Below are 15,133 nucleotides of genomic sequence, written 5' to 3'. Positions count from 1 at the left end.
TGAACGAGCAGCAACGGCTTGCAGTTGGTCTAACGTAAGCGAATCTGAATGGGATACGGCGAATGACCAGACAGGGACTGCGTATTCTAACAGTGGTCGTACGTAACACTTGTAGAGCAAATTCACGGTTGAAGCAGAAAGAAAATGGGCCATATGGCGCAACAGAAAAACACGACTGCGAAACTTATGGGTGATAGATTTTATATGGTCAGAAAAATTTAGTGAAGGAGTACTTCGGAGCGACGGAGCCAACGTTCAAGACTCGGGACGGAAACAACAAGTACGCATTCAACCACAAGCAGAGAAGGAAGATCATCGAGCTATCCAAGTATTTCTGTAAATTTAAGGAGTGACAGAAAGAATACTCGATCCTGTGGAGTATTTCGGAACGAGCACTAGCCTACAGCAACATCAGCAAGATGTGCCCACTTTGCCTCTCCTAGACGTTCCGCGTAATAACCGAGGATAAAGCAACATGCCTCAACAAGAGAAACAAGCTCATCTTGAAGTGTAGATATTCCAACAACTTCTCGCTCGCACACTACAATTGGGTCACATGATAAGATACGCGGTGGTTTCACACACACACACACACACACACACACACACACACGCGCACACACACATGCACACACACACACAGACCCACACACAGACCCACACACACACACTCTCTCTCTCTCTCAGATGCACCCACATGTACACCCTCACTATTTCACACTCTCACCAAACCACCTATTGCGCCGTTATCCACACTAATAACTACTATGAAACACATACTACCCAGTCATTTGGCCTGACACAACTCCCACTGAAACCTCCTTACTTCCTGCGTCGGTTCTACATGTATCTCCCATCTTGGTTATAGCAATAATATATCTCAGCCATGACACTTGCACTCATGCTACGCATAGTGTCTTCCAGCGCTGGTGTTGTCTCCTCAAGCTTCGTGGTTACATCACTGCCTTAGCCTCCATTACAAGTACCCTATAACACTAGCGAATAGCATTATTATGTTTCATCGTCTGATGAGTGTTTACAAGCACGAAACTCGGAGTAACGAGAACGGCTTTCGATCTCTGATGTTCTGCCTTGTGAAGTTGACTGTACATACAGCGCACTGATAGCTTTCGTTTGATGTAGCACCTGTGTGTACTGTACCAAGTCCTAACACCTTGAACCAATCTCTTCGGCGAGCAACCTGGAAGTCCTTTACACGAGAATTACACTCTGTACTTGGTGTTTATTTTCATTAGCTCCTTTACCGGTCTTCCGTGAGATTCAGAGTGTGTCCGCCCGATTGGTCTCACTTTCTGGAGATGTCGACATGAGCTGCAGTTCCTACTTTGCGAGCACTGAAATTCAAGGCCAAGAAGCACTTTTCAGCTTCTTTACTCCCCTCGGTAAACAATCCTTTCCACCACACAGCTGAAAGTACGCAGAAACTGGATTCTCCATCGCTCTGAAATGTGAACATCCCGATTTATTTCACGAACTGGGGCGGAGGTTGCATCGCTTTCTTGCGCTGACGGAAGTGTTCGTCGGTGGCAGCTCCGGTGAAAAGACTCAAGCTAACCGATCGCAACTTCTGTAATGGTTGGTGCTGCAATGTCGTCGGCTGCAATGGCCATGGTCGAAGGAGGGATCGGTGGTTCCATGCCGTACAACACAGTCAGAACACCGAAACACCAAGTGAGAAGAAAAGCGCCAATTTCAAATTGGCGGACCAAGTACCAGTATAAAAACCCCGAGGTTTCGTTACTGGTATTAACAGTAATACCTGTGATTAACGACCACCGCTTGGGGCCAGAGGAAGCGGTCTTTAGTGGAAGGTGGTCCTTAGTCAGAGATTTGCACCGCACAACCATTATGAAAGTGGGACCATCCGTGCCTGGCTACGTTATCTGTAGTACAAGGCTCGTCGCTAGTCAGGGTGGTCTTTAGTTACAGGTCGTACTGTAATTGCAATATACCCTTACTCCATTTATTATACATAATTATGTTGACCTTCACTTTCCCTAAAAAAGGAGTATTTTGTATTCAGTATTTATTGGCCTTAGTGGGGTACTAGCTGTGCTAGTACTTGTTACCAACAATCCGAACTAGCGCACACACTGCACTGCATTGCATTGTACTGAATTCAAGACGACGTCATGCGCTTTGTTTTCCTGCGTAATCACAAATGGCACCAACCCATTTTGCTGAAAATAAAAATAAAACTTGCTTGCCCTGTTGTGCTCTTCCAGTAAACGGATCGTGCTTCAGCAGTGTTTCTTTTCCTTTCGTAGCTTTGCTGCCAGCCTGAGTGTCACCTCGACACCGTATTTCTTCAGTATGTCTGACCTAACTGTCGACACCGTCAAGGCAATGCCTGGCCAAGCCCTCCGCCTCGAGCTTTCTCAGCGCGGCTTGAATCCGAAAGGAAACTTAGTAAAAGTATTTTACAGGACCGTTTGCTGGCACAGCTAGCCCTTGGTAGTGAGGTCTGCTCCGGCCAGGAGAACCAGCAACATGACAGTGCGGACACGGCTCGCGATCCCAGAAGCCCGACTGGCACCAAGCCCTCCTCCACCAGCTCAGGTGACGCGGGCTCGACGGATCTCTGCACTCTTGTACAAGACGAGGTGTAGTCGGCTTTGTCGGCCGCAATAACGGAGAGCGTTCTGCCGCTCCTCACCCGAGGCAATGGGGCTGCTGCCGCCACTACGCCAGCCCAAATTCCTGTAACCCACCCGGTCAGCCACCTGCACAAGCTGTGCCCAAGGCTGTGCAATAACGTATCTTGCAAGGGGAGTTCGTAGATTTTTCAAGTAATTTGTGGCCTGAAATTCTCCCACACTTCCGGCCCAACATTCCGGCTGGTGCACGATATAGCGATAGCCAGCTAAATATTGTTGAGTCGTATGGCGCGAAGCAGGTGCGTCGCAAGGCGCACGATATAGCTATCCAGCTCGAGGCATGGACCGCATACATGTCTGTTATCGCGGTTGCGGCCTCACACAGCACTGCTGAACCCATTGCGTACCAGCCATTGATCCTGACTGCTAACCGCCAGTTCTTTACAAGCACATGGCTACAGTATGACCGCCAGCTGCGGATGCTCGTGGCCCGGTAATAAGGCACAAAGAGGTTGGACACCATCGAAGTGAACCTATGGCAGATAGCTTTCACAGGCCATGCATAACCAAAATGCGCTCAATGTAAGACGGTCCATCCAGGGGCGGTTTGTGTCCTTTTCGTCCCCAATCTCAATTCCCCAAGCCAGCAGCATTTACCTCCAGGGGTCGCACCCATACCAGCGATGGCCAGGAAATCTGCCGCATCTTCAATGAAGGTCGCTGTTCTTGGTCGTTGTGCCGCTTCTCCGACACCTGCGGCCAGTGTGGCAAGGACCACCCATGCGTCCAGTGCAACCAGGAGCAGCGCGAAGCCAATCGGCCGCCCCGTAGCTCCTAGCAGAATGGCTACTGAATCGCTTGACTCTGTACGTAGCCTCTTTCCTATACACTCTGCAGACACCCCACTGCTAGCTGACCACCCAGATCAATCATGTGTTGCGTATGTTCTCAATGGCCTGCGCCATGGCTTTGCTCTCGGGTCTGCCAGCCAACACGACATTTCGGTTTCTCTTATAATCTCCCCTCGTCTTTCATCCACTGGGCATGTATTTCAGGGGGAAATAAGCGAGACCACAGGCCCATTTCCGTCACCTCCATTTCAGTTCATGCGCCCGTCTGGTATTGGTGCCGTCCCCAAAAAAGAACGGCAAGCTGCGAATGACCCACTATCTGTCTAGTCCGGAGGGCACTGGCGCGAACGACAGCATTCCTGACGAGCCGCTCTCTCTCTGCACTACGTGAGCATTGACAACACGATAATCATCATCATGTCATGCCCACAGCCTGTGTGTTCGTCCAAGCTCGATGTACACAGTGCATTTCAGCAGATCCCAGTCCGCCGTCAGGACTTCGCTGGGAAGGTCCCTACTACTACGAGCTATTCCTGCCTTTCGGTCTTCGCTCCAGCCCAGCCGTCTTTGACTGAGTAGCTACAGTAGTCAACTGGATCATGCAGCACGATTTTGCTATAGATCACCGGCTTCATTACCTCGATGACCTTCTCGATATCTCCACTGGTTTGGCTGCAGCCAACCAGCCACTCACCATCCCCTTCCGGGCATTCACTTATCTCGGCATTCCTCTTTGCTACATCCAAGCTCGAAGGACCATAACCATCATTGAACTTCCTTGGTATTGTCCTCGACTGCGAGCGCCACGAAGCTCGGCTACCAGAGGACAAGCTGTCCGAGATCAGTGCGCCACTCATGGCTACTATCAGCGAGGGCAGCATCACCCAGCGTCAACTCGAGTCCCTTCTGGGGAAGCTCACTTTTGCTGCCCGAGTCATCGTTCCTGGGCGCACATTCATGTGTCAAGTATGATCAGTGTGCCCTGAACTCTATCTTTGTATGTGAGTACGGTGCGTAAAGCCCATCTTGAGAATGGGTTTGCTGGCCCCTTAGTAGATGCGTGGCTTCTGAAGAGGGTGATGGAGGGCATTCAGTGATGCCATGGTATGGCTGTACTCACCCCTTGCCTTCTTATCACTATGCCAATCCTACGATACCTGATGGATGCACGCCGGAAAAGTAGTATCCTGAATGGCCATGACAAGCTGGTCTACCAGACCGCCATGCTGCTAGCATTCTTTGGATTTCTTCCGTGTGCCTAATTCACTAATGGCATCACACGGGGCTGCACTGGCTTTCCTGGTGACGGACGCCTGCAACTCTTCCTGCTTTTATCCATGACAGACACATTCGGTAAAGGCATTACTTGTGACATTAGCCCGTCTGTACCGCCCGGTGCGTGCCATGGTTAGCTACCTATTTGTCACTCTTCGCGAGGTACTGGAGCAACTCTTGCTCGTACTCTCGAACGGACAGCAGCTGACCAGACAGTCATTTACAGCAACAGTACAATCTCTTGTCGCTGTGGCCGGTGTACCATCCCAGTCGCACTACTCCTGGCATTCGGTCCACATCGGTGCAGCCACCACTGCTGCTATGGCTGGTGTCCCCGACTCCTTCTTCCGAGTGGCAGGTCAGCAGAAGAACAATGCGTGTCTATGCTACATCCGGACTACAACGAGTGCTAAGCGGCAGCTATCGTCCCGGCTTGCTGCCATGTCATGGCCGCCATCATGCCCGACTCTCGTGAGTAATGAGCTACTGAACTCTAGCTGCACAATGCCTGCCTGTGGTGACACTAATTGACCCTTGCTGTGTGTCAATAGTGCTTAGCTAACAGAGTGCTGGTTTCATGGGTCCACTCTCACAACTGGTGTTGTCTAGCTATTTGCTGCGGCTCTGCCTTGCGCTATATAACATCCATTTAGCATTGCAGCTCTATGTTGAGCTAACACGAGCTCTACTTTGAGCTAACACGAGCTCTACTTTCAGCTAACAGCAGGTCTACTTTGAGCTAACCTCAGCTATACTTTGAGCTAACAGCAGCTCTACTTTGAGCTAACAGCAGCTCTACCTTGAGCTAACAGCAGCTCTACTTCTAGCTAACAGTATCTCTACTGTGAGCTAACCGCAGCTCTACTTTGAGCTAACAGCAGCTCTACTTTAAGCTAACAGCAGCTCCACTTTCAGCTAACGGCAGCTCTGCTTTGAGCTAACAGTAGCTCTACTTTGAACAAACCGCAGCTCTACTTTGAGCTAACAGTAGCTCTGCTCTGAGCTAACAGCAGCTCTGCTCTGGGCTAACAGCAACTCTACTTTGAGCTTCAAACCAGTTATTTTGAAACCACCACTCCTCAATCCAAAGATGCTTCTCTGTTGACTTGTTTGTGTGAGGGATGGGGCTAATGGGGTACTAGCTGTGCTAGTAATTGTTAGCAACAATCCGAACTAGCTCAAACACTGCACTCCACTGCTTTGTACTGCATTCAAGACTGACGTCATGCGCTTTGTTTTGCTGCGTAATCACACGTAGCACCAGCCCGTTTTGCTGAAAATAAAAGCAAATCTTGCTTGCCCTGTTGTGCTCTTCCAGATGACGGATCGTGCTTCAGCAGTGTTTCTTTTCCCACCACTCTTCCCTATCCTACTCATTCACACTATCATTATAATTATCGTACCCACTAATTGCGTCCACTCTCAGAACGGGTGTTATCTAGCTATTTGCTGCGGTTCTGCCTTGCGCTATATTACATCCATTTAGCATTGCAGCTCTATGTTGAGCTGACAGCAGCTCTACTTTGAGCTAACAGCAGCTCTACTTTGAGCTAAAAGCAGCTCTCTTTTGAGCTAACCGCAGCTCTACTTTGAGCTAACAGCAGCTCTACTTTGAGCTAACCGCAGCTCGACTTTGAGCTAACAGCAACTCTACTTTGAGCTAACCGCAGCTCTACTTTCAGCTAACAGCAACTCTGCTCTGAGCTAAGAGCAGCTCTACTTTGAGCTTCAAACCAGTTGTTCCGGAACCAGCACTCCTCAATCCAAAGATGCCTCTTTGTTGACTTGTTTGTGGGAGGGATGGGGCTAATGGTATTAATTTTTATTCTCGTAGCTATGCAGAAGACGTTACTTCAGTAACGTCTGGCGCTAGCCAGGGTCCACACAGCTTTAATTCCCGTAGCTATGCAGAAGACGTTACTTCAGTAACGTCTGGCGCTAGCCAGGGTCCACACAGCTTTAATTTGGTATTTGTGTGTTTGTTTGTTTGTTTGTTTGTGTCACGCCTGGCGCTATCCGTATCTGACGGCAAAAAAAGCATAGGATGTTATAAATTTTTCAATTTTTCCTAATTTTTTCAGGCAAATCCTGGGATTCGAACCCGCACTATCGCCCTACATGCATTCCCCCATACACTTCGCATTCATACCCATTCTTCCAAGTTGCTTCACGTTATTATCTTGCGTTTGAAAGCCCTATTTAAATATTGCGGGCAGCTGTATGTGGCCAGCTGTGTTTAATGGTACGGTATGGTATGGGAGAGGGTGTCGTATTACCCTCGATCGTACCTGTCCCGTACCTATCCCCTACCGTACCGTGCCATCAAAGACGGCTGGCCACAATGCGTATTCAAATAGGGCTTTCAAATGCAAGATCACAATGTGAAACAACTTGGAAGAATCAGTATGTATGCGAAATGTATCGGGGGGATGCATGCAGGGCGCGCGATAGTGCGGGTTCGAATCCCAGGTTATGTCTTAAAAAGGATTTTTTTTAAAGAATTTATAACATCCCTATGCTTTTTTTTTGTCTAGGTCATCAAGGCAAAAAAGCATAGCGTAGGGCCCTGAGCTTCCAAGCTCTCTCGTTTTGTATTTGTGTGTTTGTTTGTTTGTGTCACGCCTGGCGCTATCCCGTATCTGACGGCAAAAAAAAGCATAGGGATGTTATACATTTTTCAATTCTCCTTTTTTTCAGGCATATCCTGGGATTCAAACCCGCACTATCGCCCTACATGCATTCCCCCATACACTTCGCATTCATACCCATTCGTCCAAGTTGCTTCACGTTATGATCTTGCGTTTGAAAGCCCTATTTGAATATTGCGGGCAGCTGTATGTGGCCAGCTGTGTTTGATGGTACGGTACGGTACGGGAGTAGGTGTCGTGTTGCCCTCGATCGTACCTGTCCCGTACCTATCCCTACCGTACCGTACCATCAAAGACGGCTGGCCACAACGCATATTCAAATAGTAGTAGTAGTAGTAGTAGTAGTAGTAGTAGATTTTATTATTTTACTAGGGGAGTCCCTACAGGCGTTGCCTTTTTTACTGGGAACCCTAGGTGAATTTTTACCATGTTTACATACAGAGTAAGAGACGGGGCCTGACGGCAGTCAGTGGGAAGAGCATTCCATCTGTCTGCCGCCAGGAAAGAAATAGAACGCATGCCATATTGCGTAGAAACAGGCGGAAGAACTAATGCGCGCTGTGCCTGGCCGCGCGTGCGAGCCTGGTGTCCAGGCACAGCAGCCCTAAGCTGGAACAAGGATTGGAGAAGGGGACTAGCAAGATGTGGGGTCAAGCAGCGGTACACGAAAACATAGAGTTTAAGATTTGTGCGCTGTTCAAAAGAATAGAGATGATATTTGAGGAGAACAATTTCAGTAGACATCATACGGTCAAACCCAAAAACTTTCTTCATTGCTATGTGACTGACCGTCACGATTTTATTGAACAGGGTGGCGCTGAGACAGTGCAGATAAGCGTTACTGGCATAGTCGAGAGTCGATTGCACAATGGATAAATAGAACGTCCTCTTCGCTTCGAATAGGGCTTTCAAATGCAAGATCATAATGTGAAGCAACGTGGAAGAATTAGTATGTATGCGAAGTGTATCGGGGGATGCATGCAGGGCGCGATAGTGCGGGTTAGAATCCCAGGTTATGTCTAAAAAAAAGGAATTTGTTAAAGACTTTATAACATCCCTATGCTTTTTTTGCCTAGGTCATTAAGGCCAAAAAAGCATAGCGTAGGGCCCTGAGCTTCCAAGCTCTCTCGTTTGGTATTTGTGTGTTTGTTTGTTTGCTTGTGTCACGCCTGGCGCTATCCGTATCTGACGGCAAAAAAGCATAGGATGTTATAAATTTTTCAATTCTCCAATTTTTTTAAAAGGCATATCCTGGGATTCGAACCCGCACTATCGCCCTACATGCATTCCCCCATACACTTCGCATTCATACCCATTCTTCCAAGTTGCTTCACGTTATTATCTTGCGTTTCAAAGCCCTATTTGAATATTGCGGGTAGCTGTATGTGGCCAGCTGTGTTTGATGGTACGGTACGGGAGACGGTGTCGTATTACCCTCGATCGTACCTGCCCCGTACCTATCCCCTACCGTACCGTGCCATCAAAGACGGCTGGCCACAATTCATATTCAAATAGGGCTTTCAAATGCAAGATCGCAATGTGAAACAACTTGGAAGAATTAGTATGTATGCAAAGTGTATCGGGGGATGCATGCAAGGCGCGCGATAGTGCGGGTTCGAATCCCAGGTTATGTCTTTAAAAAAAGGATTTTTTAAAGAATTTATAACATCCCTATGCTTTTTTTTTGTCTAGGTCATCAAGGCAAAAAAGCATAGCGTAGGGCCCTGGGCTTCCAAGCCCTCTCGTAAACAGAATTATTTTGGCTCAATAGCCAAAAAGTACCGTTAAAAAACTCCTTTTCAGGGAAAGGTACAGTGCCAAATGGAAAAGTGGTGTGGTATTTATTGAGTCAAAGTAAATATATTTGAATTTGATACGGTTGATGGTGTAGCCACTAATAAGTTTGGGTATTTATCAAAGATCAGTATATTGGGCCAATAATTCACATGTATATTCTTAAAATGACGTTGACGCGTATATCATAATAATGGACTCGTATGGAGAGCCAAGGATAAATTTAGAGTGAAGAAAAAGGACCAAGAAACTACAAGTTATGCTATAATGTCCACTAACACCGCCGGTTACTAAACAATCAGCAGACTTTCAGCTCGTGCTTGTCTTGGTTGCGCCCACCTTCCCCTCCTCCTGTTATTTCTATAACTTAGAACCTTCCAAGATGGAAGGCTGTTGGAGTGCGAATCGAGATGTGCTAGAGCTGTTAGCCAGTTAGTTGTAGAACGTCAGTACCGTCGGTCAGTGCTGTTCAATATATATCGCATGCGCTGAATGTTTAATAAGTGGTGGTGTTTGTGGACAGTATAGCGTATTTTGTAATTTCTTGGCCTTTTTTTAATAAAAAATTATTATAGAGGTGAATTAACGGGAAAGAAAGCACCAAGGAATTAAAGGGTACCCTATAATGGGGTAGATTTACTAGCTGTGCTAGTACTTGTTAGCAGCAATCCGAACTAGCGCATACACTGCACTGCATTGTTTCGTACTGCAATCAAGATTGACGTCACGCGCTTTGTTTTGCGGCGTGATCACGAAATTAGTGGCACACAGCCCGTTTTGCTAAAAAGAAAAACAAATATAGCTTGCCCTGTTGTGCACTTCCAGACAAAGGATCGTGCATCAGCGGTTTTTTTCCCTTCCGTAACTTTGCTGCCAGCCCGAGTGTCACCTCGATACGCTATTTCTTCAGAATGCCTGTCCTAACTATCGACACTCTTGAACAGACTTCCCAACTTGGCAGGTTCAAAGGTTAGTAAAAATACATAAAGAGGCGAAGCCAAGCGAAGACGAACTGTCACAAACCGAACGCCAATATCCCACTACACTCAATGTTGATGTGACGATGATGGACAAGTTTGTCCCAATATCCTTGTCAGTGTTGTGCCGCGTTGTCGCACTCTCTGACTGTAAATGGTCTCGTTACTTTGGTGAACAGTGGATCATAACTAGTAACTTATAGATCTCTTTATCTTTACATATTAGTATAGGCTCAACACGCAAGCTTAAACAAATAAGAACCTGGATTATTTCACTCTATCTTACAAGTTTATTATGTTCAGCCCATAGCCAGTCGGTGGTGACGTTAGACTGCGATCATGGCAGTGCACCGTATCAGGAGCTGGACAGGTGCATGGTGACGGGCATTGTTGTGCCCTGGTGCACACTGACATGACAAGCATGAGAACTATAGTCCTGCATGTGATAAGACGTGCGGACGCCTGTGCAAAGGTGGACAGATCAAAACGCCATAATGTACATACATAACGCTCAGGCTCATTGTATGTGTTCAACACAAGATGAGGAAATTGATGGCGCAAGCGAAACTTCATTATTTCCATGAATTCCTAGGCTGATTACCCAAGATTCAAACAGACTTTAACACAGATCTTCGGGATGCCAAATTTCTCCTTTCAACTGTCCTCTACCAGAAAGAAAATGTGTCCTATTTTGCAAACTGGCGCCACGCATAAATTGGTGCTATACGTTTAAAATATTGTTCGAATCTGCCGGGCCAGTAGATATATCATTACTATTGTTCGCACCTAGCTGCATCTCATGTTTTGCATTAAGTGGTCTTTGTAAAAAAAAAACTAAAAAAAAAAATCCTCCAGATGAGTACACCTGGCCCATGCACCCTCGGGACAAACGAATACAAACCAGCATATAGCTGGCAAAGCCGTAGAATAAGCAATAACCCTGAACAACTGCTCCGATTTCGTAACACAGAGAACACGGAAACGTGTTGTATGGGTATTATATGTGGGAATCAGTGGCCAGACGGGCAGCGAAATCCCCATGACCAATCACCTCCTGCGTGGCCAGTCAAACAGACCCCTTCCTCCCCCAATGACCAGTCAAAAGTAGGCTAGAAGTCGCAATGCCCCGTGTCAAGTCACAATGCTCTATGACCTGTCACAATGCCGTTTGTGATCGCTCATAGAGTGCTGTGTTTTTCCACGGTCATGAAAAACACAATGTACTTGCCAAAACGTACTTTCAAAATAATAGAGATTCTGTCGGATGCCCGCAAGATTTTTGACCACTTTCGTTTTCGACAAGAGCTCACACAAACACACACACACACAAAAACACACACATACACACACACACACACACACACACAAACACACACACAACAGGATTGAGTTACATGTAAATCCCTAGTTCATCGCCTGGATAAGTTCAGTTCCATCGTCACATTTTGGGGTTGATTTTATGACCGTTCATGGAGAAACCCGCGGCGGTTTTAGATTAATCCTCCCGATTAAAACCAGTGGGTGACTTTCTGACTTCTCATCGGGGATTTCGGACTGTTTGACTGGTCATGGGTATCGTGATCTGTTATGGAGACGTAACTGATCACTGAATCCTACAGAAAGCACTTTCAGTGCAGCAAAGGGGTCATTGGCTACCCCAGCCAAGTATTTCTTGAAATAAAATAAATGAATAAACTGCAAGAGCCATCGTGACCCATGGATGTGTTCATCTATGCGAATATCAAGTCTTGCAAACACATTAAACCATGGCCTGAGAAGGCAGTTAATCCAGGACAAGGAGGTATTGTGTAGGGACTTGAACGTTGAAGCAGACCATCCGATGCCGCAATAAGATGCGCTGCAGAAGTATAGAGCAATTTTCCATTCGTCGCATTGAAAATATTTTTGCTCGTACCTCCACACCCGTAGTTCAGTTTGCCCTGCACTCTTTTAGAGAGTGGTAGCGTTACTACTCTTTGTCACTACTTATGGAACTAATGGTGTTGTATGATGTTGTACAGTCATGTTCCTCATGTCTACACCATCAAAACGTATGTGATTCAGAGTTCCGGACATTCCAAGATTACGTGCAGGGCCTGCCCCCGGGCCGTCCAGGGAAACGAGGTTCTTGAACTAGTGTGCTTTTAACTTTTAAAGGGTACAATATGATGCAGACAATGTACCTTGAGAGGATTATCCATGATGGACATGGGCACGTCCAATATTGGAATGCCTTGTCGCTGGCCCAGACCTTCACAGCCTGAATGGTAAAGAGAAGAAATGCAACCACTGGTGTATGTTCATGAAAATTCGGAAATGCAAACCACTGGTATGTTCAACTTATGAATCATGCTATGGCCATGAATATTGGGTCGTAAAAATAATCTGCAGCTACTGCATCTACTGATTGCAGGTATACTAGGCACAAAAATATCCATGTATTTGAGGGAAAGATGGAAATGGGCGAGGTCAGAAGAACAAAGACTGTCACCATTAGGAATAGAACTGAGGACCTTAGTTTCAGGCCAGGGTTGCTCTAACCACTGAGCGATGGCGTGGCCCTCATCCCTGCAGAGATTATTCTGCATATGCTTCAGACTTTGAAACTCGCACACTTCCGAAGAAACCGCACAGGCGGTTAGAGCGCCGCGCTCACTGTAACCCACACACTTCATGTGCAAACTAGCGCATGGGGATCCCCACGTAATAGCTTTAATTCACGCATACTATTCATTGATTTGACGGAAAAATGGACACGGGAAAATTCCCCTTTACACACTAACACACACACAAACACACAAACACAGACGCACACGCACACACGCACACACACACACACACACACGCTTGTACTTGCTCTCTGCCAAAATTGGTCACGCGGGTCTCCCCAGGAGAGAGGAGAGGGATTGGAAAGGAATCTTGGAAGGATGACTCAATCGGCTATTGAACCACCCAATGGCCGAAACCCCATGAAATCCACAAACTATGGGGAGACTTGGAAATGGTCTCACTTATGTGCACACCGCACGGCAGTAAGTGGGCGAGGATAACGTGCAGAAAAGGGATTGACGGCATCAGGGTGTCTGTGTGTTGGGGTCCCACTGAATATTTTAATCGTACATGTGTCAGTATTACATTTACTGTTATTGATATGGAAATCCGGGCGTGCGTCTAGCGGCACCAGGGCGCTGCCCAAACAGCCGTGGGTGGTGAGCTGCAGCGTGCTGGTCGCATCAGATCAACATGACTGTGCACTGCATGTAATGTTCTGTACTGAGGGTGTCGGCCCCGGGCGATCGATTTTATTTCAATGTCCACGACAGTAGATGGATTGCAGAGATAGATATTAGATAAACTACTCACGAAAGAATGGTGGCGTCCACTCGACGTGCCAAGAATTCCGCGTCAACTCTCTTTAGTGCAGCGAATAGCTACTCGGTTCGCCACTAAGAAAGTGGAGTTATTGAAGTACGTCAGCTGGCAAGCAGCGGCTACAGAGTACAGACTTTGTCCTACTCTTATTTGAGAAGCGACAAACGTTTGTGTTGGAGCAACATCCAGTGAGTGAATCTATCGGTGTAGGCGTTCAAGAATTTGACCATGCCCAAATGACCTTGTGGAACAAATGCAACTCGAGCGGCGCGTTTTCGAACGCACTGGGCGCTGGTGCTCGAAGTCACCTGCGTTCACATATCTTCGAGTATCATCAGGCTTATATGCACCCGACGGCTGTCCAGGTTTGATCGCGGCCGAATTCCAATCCAGAAAGCACGCCGAAGGGCATCTAGGCCTTGTGTTCTTGAACGGCTGCCGTGAGCTCAGTCCAAGTGTACGAACGAGCATCGGGATGTACTTGTCTTTGTATGTGCACATCAGGTTGCAACTCCAACTCAAATAATCACGTGCTCAAATGTCACCAGTACGTGATAAGCAGATCATGTCGTCGAATTTCCGAAAAACTAGAAGTCACCTTGCACTGGTCAGAGGTCCGATCAACTAATTTACTTACTGGTACTTGTACATGTACTTGCAGGCGTTGTTTTGTTACCTTCTGGGTGGCTGGACACGCGTATTGACAGAGACTCGATTCTCAAGAATTGCGCCTAGCGCCTGTGTTCGTGCCAGAGGCGGTGCTATCTGTCTTGTCGACTGTCAAGTCTGCGCTGGGTCTGTCACTGGCGGAGGAGACAAAGCCCGTGCAAAATCTGCTAGCATATGAAGTGGATGATGGGTTGCATACTGGTCGTCACTAGAGATGAACGCTTCCGCCAACAGTTACATTACAAATCCAGCATTACTAACATAATTACGTCGTTTTAGAACGGACGACTTGGCGCATGTGTAAACAAACACGGTTTCACTTGTCTGTCGTTTAGGTGGCACAATCCTGGTTGGAGTTCAATGAACAGGGAAAATGATATCGGGATATACCAGCAACGGACGACCTCAATGTATGCAGCTTAGAATACGTCTGACTGACAACGCTGCAGACCTAGAATGAGCGTGATAGTTGCAATGACACTGGCGCAGGATATTCCACAGAAATGCGCTAGCTGCAGCTTTAGTCTGACTGATTTGACAGACCCGTGCCATGGTTGACATTCCTAGGAATAACTTGTCTTTGTAGGAACTTATCCATGTCCCCTTGCTACGTATATGTAGATCTACTCAATGATGCAGACAGCCAGACTGTTTCGGTCAATGAGGCCTTATCAGTGCAACTCCGAGCTTAAAGTAGGATTGAACTGTCATCCATGGCTGCAAGCATCACAGACATTAGGACAGCTGGGTGTAGTAGCGCTGAGAGTGATCAAACCTCTAGAAAAAGCGGGCAAAGCATAAAGCTAACCAGCACAAGTGCGTCCTATGGAGTGTGCTCTACAAGATCAAAATCTAGGAGAGAAATACTCAATGATGCAGACAGTCAGACTGTTTCGGCCAATGAAGCCTCATCAGTGGAACTCCGAGCT

At 47.1% G+C, this 15,133-nt stretch overlaps 1 protein-coding gene across 1 annotated transcript in view; it reads right to left on the bottom strand.

Annotated features, from left to right (window-relative positions):
• LOC135829639 (uncharacterized) overlaps window positions 1–13,819 on the bottom strand; it is a 200,565-nt gene extending 186,746 nt beyond the window's left edge. Inside the window, exons 1-3 of the mRNA XM_065342036.1 lie at window positions 13,527–13,819; window positions 12,347–12,423; window positions 10,450–10,625 (exon numbers count right to left, since the gene is read on the bottom strand). Coding sequence (XP_065198108.1) covers window positions 10,450–10,625; window positions 12,347–12,373 — 203 coding nt within the window. The 5' untranslated portion in view covers window positions 12,374–12,423; window positions 13,527–13,819. The remainder of the gene's footprint in view (window positions 1–10,449; window positions 10,626–12,346; window positions 12,424–13,526) is intronic.
• Window positions 13,820–15,133: the final 1,314 nt, after the last annotated feature.

The sequence above is a fragment of the Sycon ciliatum genome, chromosome 13 (assembly GCF_964019385.1).
Source record: "Sycon ciliatum chromosome 13, ocSycCili1.1, whole genome shotgun sequence".
NCBI classification, from domain to species: domain Eukaryota; kingdom Metazoa; phylum Porifera; class Calcarea; order Leucosolenida; family Sycettidae; genus Sycon; species Sycon ciliatum.
The sequence above is the reverse complement of the archived record's forward strand: the minus strand, read 5'-3'. Positions and strand labels throughout refer to the sequence as shown.